Source organism: Rhamphochromis longiceps, linkage group LG9, assembly GCF_057381845.1.
Source record: "Rhamphochromis longiceps isolate RC_006_pf linkage group LG9, R_longiceps_female_GT1.1, whole genome shotgun sequence".
Taxonomy (NCBI): Eukaryota; Metazoa; Chordata; class Actinopteri; order Cichliformes; family Cichlidae; genus Rhamphochromis; species Rhamphochromis longiceps.
In genome coordinates, this window is record NC_140565.1 from 18,062,577 (window position 1) to 18,087,876 (window position 25,300).

At 42.3% G+C, this 25,300-nt stretch overlaps 1 protein-coding gene across 3 annotated transcripts in view; it reads right to left on the bottom strand.

Annotated features, from left to right (window-relative positions):
* The window catches only part of sema5a (sema domain, seven thrombospondin repeats (type 1 and type 1-like), transmembrane domain (TM) and short cytoplasmic domain, (semaphorin) 5A), a 155,390-nt gene that overhangs the window by 87,918 nt on the left and 42,172 nt on the right, over positions 1-25,300 (bottom strand). For all 3 annotated transcript variants that reach the window (XM_085418595.1, XM_085418594.1, XM_085418593.1), the window contains exons 3-4: positions 13,928-14,027; positions 8,507-8,552 (exon numbers count right to left, since the gene is read on the bottom strand). In XM_085418595.1, coding sequence (XP_085274721.1) covers positions 8,507-8,552; positions 13,928-14,027 — 146 coding nt within the window. The remainder of the gene's footprint in view (positions 1-8,506; positions 8,553-13,927; positions 14,028-25,300) is intronic.

A 25,300-nucleotide genomic window follows, 5' to 3' on the forward strand; every position in this document is an offset into this window, starting at 1 on the left:
GATAGTGTTTTCCTGTGCCAGTGCAGGAGGACAAGAGAGAGGCTGGAGTGAATTTCCACTATTTTCTCCTCCTCGCCTGTATTGAATCATGAACAATACCACTGATCCTGTCACGGCAAGTGAGATGAGCCGTGTGGAAAATAAAGGAGGATCCAAATGCAGGCAGTCGTGAAGGTGTAAAGGTGGTTTATTAAACACAAAAAGGAAAAGGACAAACGGCGAACGGAGCAATGACTAACTAGACTGGGAACAAACTAACTACAGAACACGAACCTGAACATGAGCAGAAACACTTGGCGGTTGACAGCAGGGAAACACACAGATGAGGCAGGGTGGAATACACAGATGAGGCAGGGTGGAATACACAGACAGACCAGCAACAACAATGACGGAAGACATGACTTAAATACACAGAGAACCACAGGGGAATTACACACAGGTGGTGGACACAGCTGGGAATAATCAAGGCAAGGCAAGTTTATTTGTATAGCACAATTCAACAACAAGGTGATTCAAAGTGCTTTACAGAGACATTAGAAACAAGAACAAATAAAAAGCATGATTTAAAATTGATTAAAACAAGCAAATAAACTAATTAACAAACAAACAAACAAACAAACAAACAAAACAGTATATAAAATCAAAACAGATAAAATCAGTAGTTAAATGTAAGTTTTGAAATTTAAGCTTAAAAGTGTGGATTTGGTGCTTTATTCAAATGCAGCTGAGAACAGGTGAGTCTTCAACCTGGATTTAAATAAACTGAGTGTTTCAGCTGATCTGAGGCTTTCTGGGAGTTTGTTCCAGATATAAGGAGCATAAAAGCTGAATGCAGCTTCTCCGTGTCTGGTTCTGACTCTGGGAACTGATAAAAGACCGGATCCAGATGACCTGAGGGATCTGGAAGGTTCATACTGGGTCAGGAGGTCATTGATGTATTTTGGTCCTAAACCATTCAGAGCTTTATAGACCAGCATCAGAACTTTAAAGTCTATCCTCTGACGGACAGGCAGCCAGTGTAAAGACCTCAGAGCTGGACTGATGTGGTCCACTTTTTTGGTCTTAGTGAGGACTCGAGCAGCAGAGTTCTGAATGAGCTGTAGTTGTCTGACAGATTTTTTAGATAGACCTGTAAAGATGCTGTTACAGTAATCAAGCCTACTAAAGATGAATGCATGGACTAGTTTTTCCAGGTCCTGTTGAGACATCAGATCTTTTATCCTTGAAATATTCTTGAGGTGATAGTAAGCTGACTTTGTTATTGTCTTAATGTGTTTTTCTAAGTTTAGGTCTGCATCCATCACTACACCCAAATTTCTCACCTGGTTTGTGGTTTTTTGGTGTATAGATTGAAGTTCTTTGGTGACCTGTAATCGTTTTTCTTTGGCGCCAAAGACTATTACCTCAGTTTTGTTTTTGTTTAGCTGGAGAAAATTGTGGCACAACCAGTCATTGATTTCCTCAATGCATTTACCAAGAGCCTGCACAGGGCCTCGGTCTCCTGGTGACATTGTGATATATATATTTGTGTGTCATCTGCATAGCTGTGATAGTTTATTTTGTTGTTGTTTATAATCTGTGCCAGTGGGAGCATGTAGATGTTAAACAGAAGGGGTCCCAAGATGGAACCTTGGGGAACTCCACATGTGATACTTGTCTGCTCGGATGTGAAGTTACCTATTGATACAAAGTATTTCCTGTTTTCTAAGTATGTTTTGAACCAGTTTAGTACAGTTCCTGAAAGACCTGTCCAGTTCTCCAGTCGTTTGAGTAATATGTTGTGGTCAACTGTATCAAATGCTGCACTGAGATCAGTAAAACTAGGACTGACATTTTTCCGCTGTCTGTATTCAGACATATGTCATTAAACACTTTGGTCAGAGCGGTTTCAGTGCTGTGGTTCTGTCTAAAACCTGACTGGAAGACATCGTAGCAATTATTCTGTTTTAATCAACAAGACGAGACAAAGGTAAAACCGAACACACTCACATGAGACCCAGACCTTCACAATAAAACAGGAAATGAGAACACCACACCAAGACGCAGACCTGACACTGAGAGACAGACAGGAAACGACATATGAAACTAAACCCACATCGTAAACCCAGATAAACAGAAACATGGAACTCTAATAATAGAAATCATAATCATCACCATAACACAACAAGAGAACAAGAACATAATCCCTGATGCAAACTTAAATCAAAACACAATAAACTCAAAATACTGGGTCCAACGGACCCAGAACCGTGACAGTACCCCCCCTCAAAGGGCTGGCTCCCGACAGCCCCAAACAAAAAGCACAAGCACCAAGCCAGGGCGGGCGGAGGGGGCCCAGGAAGGAGGGCCCGAAACACAAAAAACCAGGAGCACGAGAAACCAGAACCAAAACACGACTGTTCACTAGTCCACAACACAGTCAGGGGGCCGACCATGCACACAGCAACAGCGGCGACGGGCAAACAGTTCTGGGGGCCGACTGTGCACACGGCAACGGCGGCGACGGGCAAACAGTTCTGGAGGCCGACCGTGCACACGGCAACGGCGGCGACGGGCAAACAGTTCTGGAGGCCGACCACTTGGAAGGTAGTGGCGGCCACCGAGCAGGTCCGGAGGACGGCCGCGATGCCAGCGGCGGCGACGAACTCTTTCCGGAGGCCGTCCCCGAAGGCCATGATGCCATCTTAGAGGCCCGGAAAACGGCCGGCAGAGGCGAGGCAGAACGGGTTGAGCTGGCTCCGACGGCGGTGTGGCAACCGCAGGATCAGATGAGGCCGGACCAGGCGAGACTGTGGATGAAGACACGGAGGCCGGACCAGGCGTGGATGAAGACACGGAGGCCGGACCAGGCGTGGATGAAGACACGGAGGCCGGACCAGGCGTGGATGATGACGGCAGCGGGACGGCTGCGAAACCTGACGGCAGCGGGACGGCTGCGAAACCTGACGGCAGTGATGCTGCAGGAGGTGATGTGGAGATGTGCTGGCTGGGTCCTCCAGGACCGTCAGCAGGTGTGAGGATGTGCTGGCTGGGTCCTCCAGGACCCTCAGCTAACGAGGCGTGGTGCTGGGTGGGCTCCTTGGGCCCCCCAGCAGACGACACTTGAGGCTGGCTGGGTTCTCCTAAACCCCCAGCAGACGACACTTGAGGCTGGCTGGGCTCCTCAGGCCCTCCAGCCGACGAGGCAGGACGCTGGCTGGGTTCACCTGAACCCCCAGCTAACATGACTTGAGACTGGACGGGCTCCTCAGGCCCTCCAGTGAAAGCAGTCTCTGAAGCAGCAGGTACGGAGACCTCTGCCAGGGTGAACACTGGCTGGACTGAGCAGCACCGTGGCTAGACTCAGGCAGCAACAGTGGGATACAGTCCTCAGAGGGCTGGAAGTGTTCCCCAATACACTCAGCAGAGGACTGAGGCGGACGGGTGAACTCACTTGAGCTCTCAGGGGGTGCTGAGAGCCGAGACTGTTCAGGTGAGTTCTCCGGTGAGGCTGCTGGTGCTGGTGTCTTGACCTCTAGGGGTCCAGAGTTGGCTGGTGACTGACACCCAGCCTCTGGGGAGGCCCTAGAGGGAGCAACTGTCTCTGAGATGGCCAGCTTAAATGAACCAGCAAAAGTTTGTGTGGAGTGTGTTCCCTGCTTGTAATGAGGCTGTGAGGATAAAGGCTGGGTAAATGAGTGGACAGGCTGCTGAACTGGTGGTAACTGAGCTACAGGTAGCGAAGTAGTAACAGGTGGAGTGGCTGGCTGAACTGATAAGGCTGATGAATCTCTTGCCAACTGGGCTATTGACTGGGCTATGGACTGTAACATGGCGTCTACTGGGTCTGACTGTGACTGTAATGGAGGTGATGAGTGAGTGGCTGACTGAGTTAGCGACTGCTGGGCAGCTAACCGAGCTACCGGCTGAGCAGCTGACTCAACGAACACAGCCCCGGTATAAACAGTCATATGAACTGGTGAAACAGACAGAGCGTCTTTTCCACTCACCACAGCCGGCAGTTCTGAAGTCCTATTCTCCAGCTGTGGGGCGACGCGCCGACGGCGCGATCGTCGCTTCCTCCCGGGCAAAACCTCCGGCGGGCCGGGCAAAACCTCCGGCGGGCCGGGCAAAACCTCCGGTGTCCGGCTGGGTTGGGAAGCGATAGCGGCTGGTGGGTGTAGGTGAAGTTCGTGGAGAATGAAGTTTTGTACCAGAGGGTGCAGTGAGTCCAATAGCCAGGGATAATCCGTGATAAGTTGTTGCAGCCTGACTTCCAGAACGTAGAGAAATGCTTCTCCCTCATGCTTGAGCCACAGGTTGATTAGTTTTGACACAGAGTCCGTTATGAGCTTTCGAAGCTCTGTGGGTGGGGTGAATGCCGCTGGATCCATATCTGGCTGGTCCGTACTGTCACGGCAAGTGAGATGAGCCGTGTGGAAAATAAAGGAGGATCCAAATGCAGGCAGTCGTGAAGGTGTAAAGGTGGTTTATTAAACACAAAAAGGAAAAGGACAAACGGCGAACGGAGCAATGACTAACTAGACTGGGAACAAACTAACTACAGAACACGAACCTGAACATGAGCAGAAACACTTGGCGGTTGACAGCAGGGAAACACACAGATGAGGCAGGGTGGAATACACAGATGAGGCAGGGTGGAATACACAGACGGACCAGCAACAACAATGACGGAAGACATGACTTAAATACACAGAGAACCACAGGGGAATTACACACAGGTGGTGGACACAGCTGGGAATAATCAACAAGACGAGACAAAGGTAAAACCGAACACACTCACATGAGACCCAGACCTTCACAATAAAACAGGAAATGAGAACACCACACCAAGACGCAGACCTGACACTGAGAGACAGACAGGAAACGACATATGAAACTAAACCCACATCGTAAACCCAGATAAACAGAAACATGGAACTCTAATAATAGAAATCATAATCATCACCATAACACAACAAGAGAACAAGAACATAATCCCTGATGCAAACTTAAATCAAAACACAATAAACTCAAAATACTGGGTCCAGCGGACCCAGAACCGTGACAGATCCTTCCTCATCCCGGTGCTTATTGACTAACGCTGTGCCTCGGTTCTTCTGTTGAAACTCAGGCTCATCTTCTGCATCTTATTCCGATTTAGCATGGAAGCAGGATCCTGATATTGGCTTGTACAGGCTGAGTGTGTGTGTGCGTTTAGCTTTTTTCCCCCTCCCCTGGTAATTTCTTCTTACATTAGCACCTTTGTTTATGTGAATTCAATAGACTCTTATCACTGAATGCAAATTAGAAACTTTGGGTCCTTTCAGTTCATGCTTTTAAGGACGAGCATGGAAGTTAGCAGTGGTTTATTAGCCCAAGTAAAGAAGTAAAGATGCTGCTAAAAAATGGGCATGCTGATATTATTTGGTGAGCTCACGTGCAGACAGAAAAACAAGCAATTAATCTGAGCTGGCATAGTTAGCAATGGCAGTGCCAGCATTGATTTGCTTCCCCTAAGGCTGGCAGTAGCTGATCTCAGGATATGAATGATAAACAGGGCAGAAGGACAATACTGAATGGAGATGACATGTAATGTGCAATTTACTGTAAATGGAGGAAGGGAAATTGTGCTTCGTTGGGTCGTTTCAAGCTAATTGTTTGTCTGTGGAAGCTCTAAATGTCTCAGTAGTTGCACATGCTGCACAGTTACGTTCCTGTCTTCTATTTTTTTTTTCGACTCTGCTGCACAAGTTTTGAAAGTGGAGCAAGGAGAAAAGTATCCACCTTTTGTTCTTGACAGTGTTTTCCAGATCAGTGACGATGAGGGTAGAGGTTGACAGGGAGAGGAAAGCCTCTTCAGGCTACTGAGACACAGCAGGAAAAAAAACCTTTAAGTACGAGATATTAACTCCAATCAAGGTCATCGCGAGGGCTGACGCATGTGTTGATGACTGACTCTTCCCACTTCAACCCCAAACTGCCACTCGGTTTGAACACAGGTTAGAAAGTTAACGTGATGTGAAATATTTTCTTCTCTTTATGATTCTTTAAGTGCGCCTCTGTCTTGTAAACACCCTTTATAGCTTTCCTCAGGGAGTGACACAGTTTACACTCCTAAGACCAAATCTTTAAGGTCTTCTTAGAAAACACACACTTCACAGATGAATTCGCATCCACTATTTTTTTTTAAAACAAAAGTCCGCTTTCTCTCCAGCTGTTGCCCTTTTTTCTGGTTTTTATTACCTCCAAACAAGGAGCCAATTTACTGAGGAGATTATGTTTGCTGGGGCTCAGGGTCGATCAAGCTCTTTGTCTCATCTCGATATGTGCAACAGACGGGCAGTGTTTAGCTACCAGTCCAAGTGTCAGTGCTTTCAAACCCCCCACACCCTTCGTAATACAACAGTAAGACTACCAGATATTCCCAGTTCATTTTCTGCCTCTTGAAAAGCTTGAAAGCAACTTATCACACTGCATCCAAGGGCAGGAGAGGTAGGTTGGATTAATCTTTGCCTCAAAGAAAACCTTGGTGGCTGTTTTTTATTTTGTCCTCCCCAGAAAAGTTTCATGCATGATGAGATCAGTCATCAATCATAAGGTAATCATACCCAACTCTTTAGCATATTACCGGCTGTTTGTATTACAGTTGCTTTAAACCTTGTGCTCTGTCAAATCATACACAGCCTCCTTCTTAACGCTGCCATCCATGCAAGAACAAATCACTGCCATCGGGCATTATCTGACAGGGCTGATACATGAGGATGGGGTGAAATCACAAAGACAGGCGTAGGTGTAGCTTTTAGCTTAATTTCCTCCTGCAGAAGAGAGAGAGAGAGAAGCTCATGCAACTCTCTTGAACCTTGGTGCAACCGTAATAAAATGCACAGGACTACTAACAAGTGCTTCTGCTCAAACTTTCTTTGTTGGCTCTGCCACCTTCAGCGCCATGTTCCCTAGTAAATCTATTTGATCAATCAGCAATGCGTGTAATGTGAGTGGAGCAACAGCGCCAAAGGGGAAATTCATTCAAGGCTTTCATATCCAACAACAATAAGAATGAGAAATATATGTAAACCCAGGCGCAGAGGCAACCAAATCTTTGCGCATTTAATCTCCTGTTTCATGCTTGGATGAAAAAAAAGGAAGGAAAGAAAGACGCTTCAAGGAGGTGAAAGGAATAATTCCCCCTTTCCTCCTTAAATTCCACCACTTGGATATATATTTATGCTTGACTTTATGGCCTTGGCATGGTTAAATGTGAAGCTGGGACTAGTGTGCAGGTCAGCTTAAACCAGCCCCAGGCCTTGGCACGGATTACCAGATCCTATTCTCTCATAAGAAGACATCTTGGAGATGCAGGGTAGATTGGCTCAGTGGAATCTCCTTGCTGATTCTGCAAACCCAGTCGAGCACAGGATGAAAAAAAGAAGGGGAGGATAGCTGGGTGCGCGGATGCCACAGAGCAACTTTAAAAAGCATCGGAGTCCCAGCGAGCGGCCACAAAAGACCGGCTCTGCGTGAATCCTCGTCTCTCTCTGCGGGGTTTTTTTTCCTGCTTTCTTCCCTCGTTGTCTGTGTGCTGTCTCACTGCTCCCTGATTCCTTTGTGCGTTTTACCCTCCACTCCCTCCTGCCTAACAAATTCAGCCTCGCTTCTTATTTCTTCTGTCCATTTTCCCCATTTTCCCCTTCTAGTCAGATCTATGTCAACAACACTCCTGTTCCACCCAGCCGTTCTTGCTCCCCTGATTCTCTTTCTCCTCTCCCCTGGTTTTCTAGAGTGTAAATGGCAAACATAAAGAGTTGTCTAAGCATCAAAGAAGGCTTGCTGTTACCACCTGCAAATAAAGCCCTCAAAGTGTCAGTGTTTGTATGGTAACTCAGTGGGTCACAAAATTGGCTTGCTCCACAGGTGGGGATATGTGGGCTCATAGAAGAGAGGAAAAAAAGAAAGTGAAATGAGAGGATGTTGGAAAAAGAAATTAGCGACAACATATGGGAAAGACAGGGTGAAAAAATAAAATTGCCAGCTTGCGCGCACAGCTATTTATACATATTTCGTGCAACGCGCGCGCAAGATGTTAGGACACTTTGATTTCTGTTTGCCATTTCAAATCATTTGTAGCATCACATTAAAGAAATTGCAGAAGATCTTTTAAAAGTTTAGACATGTGGCAAAGTACAGCTTCAAATTTCACAAACACCTTCAAATTGGATTTCAGCAAGGAGGACATTAACACAGACAACGCTTCCTATCAACACTCTTTCATTCACTGCGAGTATCAACCCACGGCGCCGTCAACCGAGCCCACTGGAGCTCCACCGGGTTGTGAAGTTGTTGTGACACGTGAAACGCTAAACCATTTTGCTGTAACCGCTTTAAGTTGCGAGCACAGACACGCAGCGTGCTAAAATTAGCGCAGTGTTTGTTGAAGGGGGAGTCATACGAGCAGACAGAGTTAATACGCATTCGCCTAGAAAACTGGGTGAGTGAGACGGCAGCGGGAGACAGAATTAGCACTCACCTGGATCAGTGTCAGGTCTTCAAGATTGAGTCTGAAGAGGTGATTTCTGTGAAAAGAAGGGAAGGTGTGAGTTAATGGAGCCCTTTAATGCACTGAAAGCAAGAAACAAAGGTGTGAGGATCGGACAACAGGTCAAAACTGCACTGTTATTAAAAGGCGTTTCCATTTCAATTCTAAGATTTTACTTTAACTGGACCATCGCTGCACCTTAATTGTTTTCTCTTTCAGGAATTCTGTAGATTTGCTTGAGATCATTGTCCTGTTGCATGACCTAATCTTGGCCAAGCTTTATCTGTTGGACTGTAGAATACTTTGGTGTACAGAGGAGTTCACGGTTGACTTAATGACCTAAAGGTGCCCAGGTCCTGTGGCTGCAAAACAAGCTCAAATCCTCATACTTCCCTCAGTTGGTATGAAGTATTTGTGCTGGTTTGCTGTGTTTGCTTTTGGCCAAACATCTCCACTTTGGTCTCATCTGTTCATTGTTCCAGGAGTCTTGTGGTTTGTTCAAATGCAACTTTGCAAACCTTAGCTTCCATGCCATTTTTAGAGGTAAGAGGGTTTTTCCTGGCAAACCGTCCAAACAAGCCCTTCTTGTTCAGCCTTTTCCTAATTGTAGTGTCATGAACATTAACATTTTACATGCTAACTGAGGCCTGTAGAGTCTAAAATATACCTCTTGGGATTTTTGCAGTTTCTCTGAACTGTGTTGAACATTTTTAACTTGTGAATAATCTTTCTCACTGTAGAGTGGTGGACCTCAAATTGGAAATGGCTTTATAACCCTTCTCAGATTGATGGGCAGAAACGGTTTCTTCTATAAGATTATTGCTGTTATCGTTCTTCCTTTGTTAACACAAGCCTGACTCAAGCAAATTGTAAAAACTGCTAGAGATTGGTGATTAATTAATCAAGTCCATCTGATTAGCAGCACCTACGGCTTACCCTTCCTACAGTCTTCAGTTTTATTAAAGTAGTAAAAGATTACTTGATATTTTGGCTTCGTTTATGTTGAGAAAAGAAAATACAGTGTGTTATATATGCCATGTGTTGTTGTTCATCTGATTTTAGAATTCGGTAAGAACCATACAATTTATTTTTATTATTTTATTGTTATTCCTGATATATAAAACCTCTAATTTAAAAGAGGATGTGCTTTCTTTTTTATATGCCTGTTTTACTGCAACTAGTTATGTAGCTTCAATCCACGAGGCTCAAGCGAGGATGAGAAGCAGGCTACAGACTTCAGACAGCCTCAGTCCTCTCCAGCGCCACTCCCTCATTTTTACTCTTATTTTTTGGGAAACTTGCTCTCATCACACTGACCTTTGTCGAGTTCAGTTCCACATATGCTGCAGTATAATACGGGAATTGTAAATAGACTTTGTTGTGTAAAATTGGTGAAGTTCCCCTTTAAAAGAGTTAAAATGAATCTTTTCATAGGTGGCACAAGGAATTGTAAGAGCGTAGTCAGGGTATTGAAATGAACTGTATTCAACGGATGGCTGAATTCAACGACTGCAGCAAATGATGGACCTCTAGGTTTCTCCAACCCATAATTAGGACACCAAAAAAAGAGTAGATAAAGCATAGCTAAAAGGTTTTATGCTCCTATTCCCAGGGTTTCACATGTATGAAAAGAGTAAGAGAGAGAGGGGGGGAAGGCAACTGAAGGACAATCAAAGCCTGACTGTGAAATCACACTCTAATAAGTATGTCCTGCCTTGCCTGGAGCTTTTCAAATCTGCAAGGCACAAACAACACTGATTCACTGGCATTTCTAACTTTTCAAGAAACATCATAGTTGTAATGAATGCTGTCTCAAGAGGAATATTCTATAATTTGACTAAAAATGTCTCAGGCTGTCTACTACAGCCATTATCCACCATTACCAGAATGAGATCACATGAAACTTGACAATTAGGACTAAAAGCATTATTTACTGTGATTTTTCCCCCCTTTGAGATTTCTGTAATATCCATGTTTTTGCAGGTCTGTGCCACCAAAAGGCAAATTTTTAAAGAGGAATGTTATATGTGCATATGAAATGTGCCCACGGTTTCGAATAATCTGCCGAAGATTATAATCTGCCAGTCTCGTTTTTTTTTTTTTTAGACTTTCTTTCCCAACTTAAATCAGCTTGTAACTGACTTTGTATATATATAGAAATGTATATACACACACTCTTAGGCTGAACAATTAGAAGAAGAAATTTCACTTTGTGCCTTTAAGTACAGACAGACCAGCTGCAAGTGAGGTGTGGATTAGGGCTGCCACGATTAGTCGACTAGTCACGATTACGTCGACGATTTTGATCGTCGACGGCTGATTTAATAGTCGACGCGTCGTTTGAAGCTTTGTAAGATCACAAAAGATGCAGGAATAAGTAGTAGGATTTAAGAGTGTAATAACGGACTGAAACAGAAGATGGCAGCACTGCATGTACAAGGATGCCAGCTGCTGTTAAACCATGAAGAAGAAGAAGAAAAAGCTGTGTCCCAGAATTCATAGCGCGGCCCAGCGCAGTTTCCAACAATGGCGGCAGCTAGTTAGTTTTAATATTACTCTTATTATTCTTTCTGGGTCACAAAATAAACGTTTAACATATTTTCAGGCGAGAATGTAGCTGTGTAAACCTCAAATATCTGCTCAGTTATTCAAGACACCACATATTTTCAAAAGCGCTCCGACGTTTTCGGAGACGTCTGTTACCCACTAGCTCGTTAGCTAGGCGGGGGCAAGGCTCACTAGAGGACACCGGACTCCCGGCAAATCGTTTTCAAAACCCACCCCCGTCTTTCGCTACTCAGGTTAAACATATATAAGTCACTTAGATAACTTAAAAATGTTATTGTTTGGCTTTTTTCAGTATTTTATTTGTTTCTGAGTAAATCGGTTTGTCTGAGATTAAAGTTATAGTTTTTACACAGCTGAATAAACGTCAAGCAGACAGCTGATTATCAGAAGTGTGAGATGCTCGAAAATATACTCCGGTGTCCCGTTATATTTTAGATAGCAAGGAGCAGACGAGACTGAGTTTATTAAACTCCACCGAAACAATCTGCAGATTTCATTAAACTTTAATAAACTATCATCTTGTCTTTATTTTTACTTAGCACATACCTTAAACACTTAAAGCTGTAAGCTAATGATAGTTATATAAGAGCAGATGCATGCTGGTGCAATAAGCTGTACGTTTTATGTCCAATGGATGCATGATCTGATTAGTCGACTAATTGCAAAAATAATCAGTGACTAGTCGACTATCAAAATAATCGTTTGTGGCAGCCCTAGTGTGGATGTATACCTCGGGCCCTAAAATGACTTTTTTCGGACAAGCTGAAATCTACTTGAAAGGTCTTGTGTGACTGGCTACAAAAGTAGGTCAGTGCCTATAGGCTATCAAGTTAAAATGCCCAGCTTTACAAATAGATATAAATATGTAATAACTTTGGACTCTATAGCTATTTTCTCCTCATGACAGTCGTAGAATTATAAAACTTATTGTGCAAGACTTAAAAGTTTACCATCTTTGATCAGAAGGTGCAGACTCACTGAAATGGACCTCAGCCATGTTTGTGGTGTTGGTGCTTTTTGGACAATTTTTAATGCAGCTACATGACAAAGAAATGCTATTTGCTGCACAGATATTTGTCCTAATTTATTCATTCATTAGCATTAATAAGCAGGTATCTGCACATGTCAAATACTCCCATATTTATGTAGCTTGCTCACTTAGCTAGCTAGCATGATCTAAATACTCATCAACAAAGCCTGGCAATGGAAAGTAAATTCAACAAACAGAAAACAAAACAAAAAACAAGATGACGTTGTCCAAACTGAGGTTCTGAAATGTAAACCCACAAAACATAAAGTGATATCATGGTGCATGTATCCATTTTTTATATACAGTCTATGGTTTTAGAAAGCAGGTATGCTGAGTTGCTGCATTACATAGATATGGATATTTGTTAAGTTTATTTCTGAGAAAAAATATTTTATTCAAAGATGATCTGGACTGCATTTGTTTTTTTAATTACTTGATTTGCTTAAAAGCTCTTGAACAGACACAGATTTTGCAAACGTGTAGGAAGATAACCTATCAGGTGCTTTTTTTTTCATGCTAGCAAACAGTTTTACAGAGCAATCTTTAATTTTTTTCTCTAAATAAAGCAGATATCTCATTACAGAGTAAAAATCCTAAAGTCTGTTTCCACAAGCACCTGAATACACATGCACATACAAATAAGTGCTTTGGCAAAGATCAGTCTCCTGAAGAGTGGCTATCAGCCAGGTCTCAGCGTGGCCACGGCCTCCTATTTTACTGTATTGATATTTTCATCGATCCCTCCTTCCTTCCATTATCACTCATACTTCTAACCCAACCTGCAGTCATCTATCTAGCTACACTGCCTTTCATACTTAGACACTCAACAGCCATCGAGTTGGCACAGAGAAGTGAAGAAAATCTCTTATTTGATTTTTTTGAGTGTTGTATGCATGTGTTGATATAACTGACTGAATCTTGAATGGTAGCTAAAAATAAAAGATGGCTTTTATTTGCTATATTATATTATATTATATTATATTATATTATATTATATTATATTATATTATATTATATTCCTTACCATGTTTTCCAGGGGGGATTTACTCACCTGTAAGACCTTTATCCACCCACATACATTTTCCAGATTAAGCCTTTCCATCTTAAGGTTCTAGGTGCATTAGTAAATTCCCTGGGCTCACTTTGTTTCTGTTTGCTTTGCTGCACTCCTTCCTGATAGCTTTCCTGTTATCTCCTGTTGATGCTGCCATGATTATTTCTTTCTACAACTACTAAAGCTATTAAGTGAAGTGCATAGCATACTTCTTCAGCAATGAAGCAAACACTTACACATCTAAGTCTTCAAGCACATATAAAATTTCTTTAAAAAACAACAGTGTTCATTCATAACTTTATACATTCATTCATTCATTTGGGATCTTAGCCTAACCACAACTACTACTAACTAATCCTTATCTCTGACCTTACCCTGACCTTCAACCAAGCCTTCACCCTTAAAATGTAAGGATTTATGTTTTGGGCACTTAGTGTTTGTCTCTAACAGTGAGGCTAATCCCAACGAAGTCACTGTGTAAACAGATTTATGTCCTCACTACATAAGCAATACAAGTACACATATATGCAAACACACACACACTTGGCTGTGCTCGACAAAGACAATGGACTTGGAAACAATCTCCAAAGCCATTTTTCTTTTGAAGACATCTATGGAGAAACTGATCATTACTCATGCAACGCACCAACAAACGCTGCAAAAAAAAAAACAAGAATGAAAGACAACAAAAGCACAGACAACAAAGACAAAGGACAAAGGAAAGAGAATGAGAAAAGTAACAATGTTGGATATGGGTTACCTGGCGCCGACGATAAGTTCGTTCTGGCCAGGGTCAAAGGTCAGCTGTGAATAATCCACCGTGCCCTCTGCTTTGAACCTGAAGATCCAGGGCTCCATTTCTGTCAACAACACAGAGGACAAAATATCAATGAGCCAATCAGAGTGGAGCTGGCAGTAAATGACAGCTGTGCTGATGAATAATGTTAGTTCAAAGGGGTGCTGCAACTTTTCTCAAGGCACTCGAATACACTGCTCAGAAAAATTAGAAAAACACTTTGAAAGCAGATCAGATCTCAATGGAGGGGGAAACATATCTACACTGATATGAACTGGGTAATGTGTTCGAAATGAAAGGATTCGACATTGTTTGATGGAAAAGAAAATTATAAACCGAGGGCTGATTTCAAAGACACACCAAAAATCAAAGTGAAAAAATGATGTGGGAGGATAGTCCATTTTGCAGATATTACATTGCAGCAATTCAAAATGGTAGTCAGTATTTTGTATGGGCCCTACGTGCTTCTATGCATGCCTGACAAGGTTGGGGCATGCTACTAATGAGACAAAGGATGGTGTCCCGGGGGATCTCCTCCCACATCTGGACCAGGGCATCACTGAGATCCTGGACAGTTTAGCGTACAGGTAAGATGGACTGAAACATAATGTCCCAGAGGTTTTTTTTAATTGGATTTCAGTCAGGCGAGTGTGGGGACCAGTCAGTGGTATCAATCCTTTCATTCCCCTATGAAATGCCTGGATAGATCACTGGGCATTGTTAGGCACCAGGACCACTGCACCAGGGTAGGATCTGACAATGAGTCAAAGACTTCATCCTGATATAGACATCTGTGCATCCCTCCATGGATGTACCTCCCCAGACTATCACTGACCCACCACCAAACCGGGCATGCTAAACAGTGTTACAGGCAGCATAACGTTCTCCACGGCTTCTCCAAACCCTTTTACATCTGTTACATATACTTAGGGTGAACCTGCTCTCAACTGTGGAAAGCATAGGGCCCACTAGAGGATGTCAGGTCCTCAAGCCACCCTCACGAAGTCTGTTTCTGGTTGTTTGGGCAGAGACATTCACACCAGCAGTCTGCTGGAGGTCATTTTGTAGCTCTAGCAGTGCTCATCCTGTCCCCCCTTGCAGAAACGAGCAGACCTGTCCCGTCTCTCATGGAGTTTTCATATTCTGTAGAGTATACATAAGGTATTACCTCATTCTACTAATAGTGACACTAGCCAAATGCAAAACTAGTGAAAAAACATTCAGAAATATGAGGAGGGAAGATTTCAGTGGTGTCCACCTGTAAAACCATTTGCCGTTTTGGTGTTTGTCTCATTGTTGCCCGTATGTATAGAAGAATCTATTGTGGCCATACATTAGTGTATACGTGCCAAAGGCCCTCCATTGAAACCATGTTTGGTTTATCTATTCTGGGCTGATGTAGGGACAAGGCAGCTAGAAATGGCAGGCTCCCTGAAAAAGGCCTCCTGCATATGTAGATATGAAGGGCACATTCTAAATTAACCAAAACACAATTATTTATAAGTGATTATCCTCTAATGAAAACACAGTTATGACTAATATGCTAAATTTTAAGGTGTCCCTGAATCCCAGACAAGCTTTAAATGAGACATTAATATGTACGAAAATTACTTAAAAGTGAGCAACTGGTACTTGGTGCTGGTACAACAATATTTGTTTATCACCATCCCCCAACTGAATCTGTCAGTCCACTTCTTCACTGCCATGATTTAAACTGGGTTTGAAGAAATGAAGATGAGACTGAGTAAAGAACACAAAGGCTCTGCACCGTCCTTGCTTGATATTCAAACGTTCTTCAGCATGGATAAAAGTACTTAGATGTTAGTGTTTCACAAGCTCCTTTTCTTAAAATCTTCCAAAGTGAAACCTGAAATTTGGATGTCTTATGACTCACTGGGAAACCATTTAAATTCAGCACAAGTACATCACTGAACAACTAGTGCTGATTGACACAAGGAAATTCATGCTCTGCAAAAACTACGAGGCAGATGAGAATTGGACTTTTGTTTTTATGGACGATCTGACCGCTTCTCCATGTTACATAGAAATAGAGACAGAAAGATAGAGCGAGCGAGATCCCAGACAGACGCTGACATCTTATCCACAACATGCCTGTTGGCGCCCAACCCATTAACCCTTGACCAATTGAATCAAGCTGCGAGGATGGTCTGTCTACTGTCTGGTTACCTGATAGGTTTAGCTGAGAGTAGTCGGTCAGTCATCATAGTGACAAATCACTTGCTTGATCTGGAGTCATTATTGAAGTATTGCTGTACACAAAAGTCTGGTTACATTTAAAATAACTTAAATGGGACATTTCCTTCAGATATCTAGGAATTACTGCGGGCGTGAATATCTCCGAGCAGGGTGCCAAGGCAAATTTCTTTTAGTGGTTGCTACAGTGATTTAAAATCATTCATCACTACATTTGCGAGCTATTTCCAGACTAAAAATTTCAAAGGGACGTTTTTAATTTACCGGGGAGCTTTCCATCAGGGCTGGAACAGAGGGAGAGGACAGCTTGAATATCCCCCCTCGAAACACATTATCTGCTTCTTCAGGCACACCTGTCAGACAGCGTTTCAAATGAAAGCACGCTCTCCCTTGACTGCATCAAAAGCAAGTACTTCGAGTTTCTGTGACAAACGTGGGATTTGTGAGTGGTTCAAAATGAAGACAAACAGAGCAAAGAAACAGGAGCTTCCAAAGAACATCTGCTGCCACCAACTCACGTAGTGGGACCAAACCCTGGCTCTCCTAACAAAACAATATCATCCGTGGAGACAGCGCCGCTGTATGCAAAGACATTTTTCCCCTTGTTCTCTTTCAAGTCCCCGGTGATAAGTACAAGAGAACTGCGAGACAGAAAAACACCCCGCGTCTTACTCCACACAGTATTAATGCATTTTCATTAGCCCTGCTGAAATAAATATCTGGAAGATCGCAACCAACTTCACCCCAAAGATTTCCTTTTGCTTAATGGCTGCTGCTCCGCTTATTCTAGAGGGAGAGAGCAAGTTTTGGATCTGCGAATCCTCTGACTCCAATGGGCTTTTGTTGGGGTTTTTTTTTATAGTACGCCATCGAGAGGATCCCTGGCATACAAATGCAGTTGTGACACCCCCCGGGGGGAAGACGGCGCTTGACGAACCCAGCTTCTTCTCATAAATCTCCCTGACTCACCAGGGGAGGCTCTGTAACGGGGTGATGGAGAGTGTGTCTGTGTGTGTGTGTGTCTGCATGTATGAGACGGAAAGAGGGAGAAGAGGGGATATTTGTTAGGAGTGTGCAAAAGGGGCAAAAGGTTCTAATTGAACACAAAAGCACTCAAAGGATTTATGGCCTTTTGTGAAGAGGCCAAGGAACCATTCATAAACATTCATAGCCAGCGTGGATGGGCCCTCCCAAGGCTGTGCAGCTAAATATATGCGGAGCTTCCCAACATCCCATTCATGGGGGGGGGGGGTTTGGCACATTGGCCTTTGGCTTTCCCGCTACAAAAGTGTGGCACACTTGGAAAGAGTTTTACAAAACAACATTCCTGGATGCTGGTTTACCATCACCAAAAAAATATTTCCATTTCTCATCTAACTTGATATATATGTGTTTTTTTCTTTTTTGGATAGATTGTAGAAGGTAATTTTAGAGGCAGAATTACATGATCCAACACACAGCCAACAAATTAACCTTATCGTTAACCTAGCAGATGAGGGACCAGTAGGATGACCCCCCCAACTAATAAGACAAATCCAATTTCCTATCTCCTTTACTAAATTTCAGCGCTGATTTGCATGTTGCATGGGTTCACATGAGCTGCTCTTTAAATGCATGTGATAATGTAATCACATCAAGGCTTGTACAGCAGCTGACTGAATCAGGGGATTGGCTGCTCATAAGACGACGGCGTGCAGACACACACGCGGGACGGCTCACACACAAACGGATCAGGGGTGTAAATTCAGAGCGCAGCCAGGGCTCTGGGCCAACATGAAACCAGCGAACACACACATATAAACCCCCTTCCCCCCTTTTCTCAGTCCCAACTTATCCTCTTAACCCCTGTCTCCCACCTCCTCAAAATAGAACCCATCACTCACATACCATTTGTTATTCCCTTCTATGACACACGGCAGTTGACACAAAGACAAAATGACAGGATATATAAATATTTACACTGAGCATCAGAGGCCACGCCACTCTCCAGTCTGCCAGTGCTTAAAGTTGCCGCTCAACAGCACTGCCAGGCTGACAACAATGGCAACATGTGGAACCAATTCTGAAACATGAATGGTTTCTCTGTGAGTGGTGTAAATAGAGTGTGGCGGCGGGCGCTCGCATAAACGAAGAGCCAATTCACTCTAAAATGCCGCCCTGCGGTAATAGCTCTGCGGCGAGAATAGCAACTATTTGTTCATCTTAGAGAAGTTGGGGAACGTAAAAATGCACTAATCCCAAAAATATGGATGGCGCCTCATTCGTTCCCCAGGCAGATTGCCACCCATTTAAGTAAAACATGGCTCATGAATACCTGACCTTGGACATTAATACAGACGTTAAGCTCCAAAGACCTCAGTGGGCTTTAAATTTAAAAGACACATCCCCAAAAGGCCAATTAAAGCATCTCTGACACTTCTTGCGGCCTGTTGCATTTATGAATTCTATAAGACCATTTGTTTATTTTCTTGCTTTCACTGCCCTCCTTCTAACGATGTGTTTGCTGTTCGGGGATGATAAAAGCTGAGCTCAGTTTGTGGCTGTAAAACAAGTCGGGCTGTTGCTCTCCACAGAGACATGGCCCTCGGCTTGGCCTGTGAAGACATTGTTTACACCACAGTTTATAACCTTTAAAAGCCTTTCAAGCCTACACCTAGGAACTCTTGTTAAATACAACGCTTTATTAATACAGTATATCTCAGGGGCTATAGTAACACTACAAATCCTTTGTCAGGAGTCTTCTGCAAAAACATGCCTGCCAGAAACAGAGAAATACTTCAAAGCCCCTCTTAAAGTAATCCAATAAATGGCACACATTTACGTTGGACCTCTTCTGGAGCTATATGCGGACCTGTTTTTGTTCAAGTACAGCAAGCGTACCTTTTCGGGGTAAACATTTGGAGCATTGCTGCTGAACTCTATGTTTCTTTCTGAAACCGCCACACAAAGCAGAAAGCAGTAGTTAGACTACAGCACCCTTGCGCCACAGTAGCAGTTCTGTCAGCCAAGTGTTGTGCCAAGTCAGAAAACCACCATCCCCAGTGGGGTCAAACCCATGTGAGGCACACCCTTCCACTGTCAGGCCACAATCACACAGAAAGAAAGAAATGCTGTCACTGGAACCCACTCAGACAAACCTTGACCTTGGCTTCTCGTGATGGGTCATAACCGCTCTTTGAGCTCTACTTTAACTCCTTTTTTGCCAGCTGAGCATGGGATTTTTCTTTTTTTCTGTGAGCTGAGGAGCCACAGATGGAGGTCTAGTAGACCTGCATATAAAACCTGTTCCCAAAAAGCAATGTGAATCGTCCTTACACCTAGATTCTCTCCAATTACTCGGAGTGGGCAACTCCATGTTTGAAAATGCATGTTTTTTTAATCAAGTCTTCGTCAAGACAGCTTGTTCATGCTGATGCGCTTTAGCCCTGTGGCTAACTTCTTTTTTGACTGACAAGTTCCTGCCATACGGTGAAAACTTTGACACCTAATTTTGATTTGATTTTAGCCACAGTCTTTACTTAAGTCTCATTTTGTTTTAGTAATAGTTCAAGAGCCTAAATTCTTTTTGTGTCAGTGTAGTTTTAGTCCTTGTTTCATAAGATTATTGTAGACTGAATCTAAAGTTGATTCATTTTAAATGTTTGTCGTGTTTTTACCAGAGAGAGTTGCTCCACACGATTCACAAAGCGTCTTATTTTCCTTGACGTCAAATGCGAAATGTGTCCATATGTCTACTTTTCTCCTCCTCCCAAGCGTTGACATTTTGTCACGTTTTCATCACAAATGAGGAGCATGGGAGCTTTCTCACTTTCTGTTGCCTCAGATCTCTTCATTAATGAGAATCGCTTCCAGTGTGGATATTCCACAAATGCTAACTTGCCATACATGCAAGCACCAGCTATGAAGGTCACACGATTTGATGTCCCTGTGTTGTTCCTACATCATCCTAACAACAGATAACAATGGATAAACCATGAAACTCTCACTAAAACTCATAAACAAGGACATACACAGACAAATGCTATACATTTGTTTGTGTATGTCCTTAAGGGAAATGTTCATCTGAGTAGAGTGGGACTGTTAGGCTGTTGTGGTCCACAGGGGTGTCTTTAATGTGTCTGTAGTCCTCCCAGCTTGGCTAAAGAGGAGTCATGGCAGCCTGCACACTGTTTACTCGCAACAACCGGGGATTACATTATATTACGTGGAGCACCATGACTCACAAAAGACAATGATAATAGGTTTAACGAGAGGCTTCAGTTCCCTCACACAGTCTCAGCATATGCGTATGCGTGTCTATGTCCATATGCATACGCCTTGTAATATTCTGTAATGACTCATAGCTTCTTTCTTTTTGCTTTTATTGCAAAAACAAAAAAACCTCACATGGGCTATAATTTCGCAGTCACTAAAAAGCATTGAGCAGCCTGTTTTTTAAAAAAAAAAAAAACAGTCCTGAACAACGAGATGTGTTTGAACTGCACAATCAGGGCACAAAAGGAAAGCTATTAAAAAACAAAATGGAAATACCTATAAATGTGAAGGGAAAGATAAATGGACATCTTCATGGGACCACGGGAATTAGCAGCCCTGCAAATGTGCTGATTCTCACACAAGGTGAAAATAAATAGGACTGAAACGCAAGTAACGCAATCAAAGTTGGGCGATAAAACTTCAAGTGAAAACTTGTACTTGAAGCAAATTTTCTTTCCCACACATGACTGCTGTGAAAAAGTCTGCAGAACTTTAGAGCTTTATAACAAAGCTGATATGTAAACAGGAGTACAGCAGGCTTTACAAGCCATTTAAATGGAACTGCATCAATTTTATGAAAACTAGGGCTGCCTGCATGTGTGTGTGCCACTGAGTGTTTACGTACCCCAACACTTCCATAAAGCCTTACCCACTCATACCCCAGGATTAAAACACTGCAGGTGAGACAAAATTTGATTTACACTTTTAATGCTTCACCCTGTGACCACCCACTCCAAGATTCAGAGCTTGGTGATACTGAGAAATGATAAACTTGGTTTGATCCTCATGGTAAATAAAAACATGGTGCTTTCTTCTCCACTAAGAAAATTAAGGATAAGATGGTCATGTTCAGTAGCTTCCCGCTTTTTCCCGAGTTTCCAAGACTTGAATAACAGAAATATAACACGGACACATAGTAGCTGTACACAGAGCTTTTTAAAGTTCTCAGCTGAAGCTTAACCCCTTAAACAGTCTTAAACGTTCAGGCACATGTTGGTTCCCACAGTCACAACTAACCAACTCTCTTGGAAGCCTGAGAAGAAAAAAAAGCTGTTTTCTGATTCACTAACACCACGTGTGTTTGAAGTGTTGCATTTGTCCGATTTCTGTTGCTTTTACATCGATGCCTGGTTCAGTTAATCTGTATGTATCAGTACCAATGATGCAAACCAGCACTTAGCTCCAAATCCTGTCCAATTCTAATGAATTTAAATGTTATAATTATATGCCATGCACTATACTTTTCCACAGAGATGTTTTCCTAAACATCGATTTTTTGCTACAAAGTCGCTGCGGCAAAACACACTCACAAATGCCACATCTCCATGGCTAAAAAAACATAAACCACCCGAAGCGCCAAAAACTGTCGTTCCCTGAATGACCGCTTGAAAAAGACTCCAGGAGAGAGTCAGTCCCCTTAGATACTCGTGTGGAAATGTCCAGATTTATAGCATAAACAAACATTTCAAAGCCTACCAAGCCAAAGCATTACTTTTAAATAGATTAGCCTTTAAAGCGAATGCATCCCTTCGTGAGAAGGGGTGGAAGAGCTGTTATTTTTTTAATTCACTCATATACTCAAATGTAATAAGGCTTAAAGTTAGGGATTTGGCTGTTTTAATTAACAGGTTGACACCGACACAGGCAGCTGTGGCCAGCAGCTGTCTGCTAGGCCTCACCTCTGATGATTAGTCACTGAACTAAACGTCTCAACCTTGTTGTGAAAGTTTTTTTGTGTGCAATTATCAAAGAGATAATATGACTTTCTGTGTGGTTAATTGTAGTAATAGACTGTCCAAGGCTGTTTTGGTGCACACTATTATAGTATTTAGCGTTAAGAAGCACTAATTAGCAGGTTTCTGTGTTTGTGTGGTACTCCCATACAGTCTTTAGCTTTGGTGAGCTTGCTGCCATGAGCTGATATCTTCGCACTTAATATCTTATCTTAGCCTCATAATACAACGGTTAACATACTTTATGTATAGTTAATGTCAACTGTATTGGCATAAAACCTTAAATGCTTTTGTAATTTGGTGAGTCAACCTTTTAGCTTTTAACCATACATCATCTACTTTTATTTAATAACTCCCCAAAGAAGCTCTAAAGACTCTTTGCATTAAGAAGCAACTGTATCACCACAGCTAATCACTCACTAAAGACTTCTGTACTTGCCTTTCTCTTCCTCTGTTCAGTCGGCTCTGTGTTGCTGAACCGTGTCTGAATGCTAACTAAAATGTCGACCCTCTTTATTAATGCTCCTATATTTCAACCAAAGCATTAACCCACTGAAGCTTAATGGGCCAATCTGGTACATTAGAGAACACAAACGCAATGACCACAGCTGACCCACCAGCTGATGTCTGATCCTCCCCACGCAGAAAGCACAAGGTATGAAGGTATTGCATTAGCTGGGCAGTTAGTCATCATCATTGCACTCAATCGGTGCAGAGGGAAGAGCATCGGCTCAGCTAACAATGAAGTGACAAAGATTAGGAAGGGAGACAGCGTGAGGGAGAATTAGGGTTATAGGTGGGTGGTTATTCGGAATATGAGTCTATGCATGCGTGTGGATCACATGCAGTGACCTTGCTCTTCCAGTCAATTTTACCCAGACAGAATGCTATGAGATTATGTGACTGGGGCTCTGTTGTAATGAAAACAGCTCAATGACATTTCTGCTGCCTCGCAGCGGCTAGACAGAACTGCATTGATCGCTATTGATACCTTCAGTCGACTTGGATTCACAGCATTTCATTACAGTTTAGCTGTTCAATAGAAAAGTATGACAGAGAGTGAGGACAATGAAATCGGATGCAGAACATACTGTATCTAAAAACTGCAGAGCCATGTAGCAAAAGGCCCATAACAAAGGCACCGTCTGCCTTGTGGAACAAAGAGGAAGTTAATAAAGGAGGTGAACTTTTCCTAGACAGCAAGAAATGTTGTAATTACAGATTAGAGCTGGATCGTTCCAAGAGGACATAACCAGAAAAATCCATAAGTGTCCTTTTTCTAACTGCTAGTTTCATTAATTGCTGCTAGTCTTTCTCTTTTCACATGCTACGTTTGCACATTTCAATTGTTGTAAATTTTTAGTATTAGGCAATACTTTTTTTTTCTTTTTTTAAACAATGAGTCCTTGATTTCAGTCTGACAAAGACAAAAAAACCAAAAAAAACAGGCCCCACCCATAGTAGCTAGTCAGCGATCATTAATTTTGCTTGATGAAATCTGTAAAATTTATGAGCTGGATAATTAAGGTCTCGACGTTTGAATGTTTCTGGTTGTACTTGCTTAAAGTAAAAGTCTTATAGTCTCTTAAACAGAAGCTGCATTGGGCTTTTTCGTTGTTCACCCTCTTATCTGTCAAGATTGTAAGAATTCAAACATAATCTAGTCACTACTGAGGGAATACTCATTTTTCCCTACCAATAAGGGTGCCTTATTCACTTGACCCTGCATTGCAACAATGATTTTAAACAAGGGGAACAAGTTAACCAGATGTGGTTAGTAGTCGTGTGACTAGTTGCCGCATAACTGCAGACTTCAACAGAAGTCTATGAGAAAATATCTTTCTGACTTGAGCTCTGTGAACTCTTACTGTCTTCTGAGTTTATGGTCCCAGTCACTCATTTTGGGTCATATTGAATAGAAGATTTGGTGAATTTTGTAAATCTTGCCCATACTTTTGTTCATTTCTGTTTCTTATTGGCTAACAACTTGTGACTGATACGTTTGATCAACCACATGCCTCTCGTTATATTAACTAATACGCCAAGGTGGCAACAGTGAAAATGCTCAACTAGACAGGATGAAACAGGATTTCAGAAACCAACATGTGACATCAATGTAGTTACCTATGGTAATAATTTTTTATGTAAATGGTAAAATCAACACTGAATCTTCATCTAAAACAGACAATCTGACATTTGATCTAAATCCTGCTTACCAGAGACTGAAATTACCAGAGCTTCTTCATTGATAATCAGAGAACATTTCTCCCCTGGAAGTGGAGCTGGGAGGATTGTCTCAGCATTTCATTTCTTAGTTCTGTAAGCTCTTTAGTGAGAGGAAATCCCAGAGCCTCCTAAGAACCATAGTGGTCAAGGTTTCAGAAAATAAAAAAATTGATGTAATGTTAAAAATAGAGAAAAACCTCCAGATGCTGCAGACGATGTTCTCGAGATAATTTTTTGTTATGATAGATCATCCTCAGTCTCAAAACCTGTTCAAGCTTTTCATCATTGTGTGTAAAGTTATTTAACATGACTGTTTGATGACTGTGATTCAAATTACTTTATAGAGTAAATGCTTAAGCTGTACACTTCAGATAATAATAATAATAATAATAATAATAATAGTGTTGTACTGTGTGCAGAAAGTTGGTGAGCTGGAAACATTAGAGAAGAGACTTATTTCCATACTTGGATTTTTGCTCTTTTAAATACAAAAAAAGAAAGAAAGAAAACCCACACCACAGGCAGTATCACTCTGCATTTAAATAACATTAAAACTGGTGGAAAAATCCACAGTTTGACAGGCCTGAAGTGCCTAATTACAGCTGCTAAGATATAATTGGATGTTCACTGTTTGGCAGAGGTTTGGTGAACAGTTAATTCACATTAAATGTAGTAAATGTGAGTTAGGCTTTAGAAGTACGCTTACCTCATGTCTGTAATGCAATCAAAGGTTTAGGCTCATTGCTCTCCAGGGCTGCGGATCTGAACATTTTTCAAAGTGCTGAGTGCATTTAAAATGACTTTTACACAGATTAAAACTTGCCAGGCAGCAAATGCGACGACGGTGTTTTCTAGAGTGATAATTACAACAGCATTTCATAAGAGTGTGAGAAAAACTGCTCTAACAAGA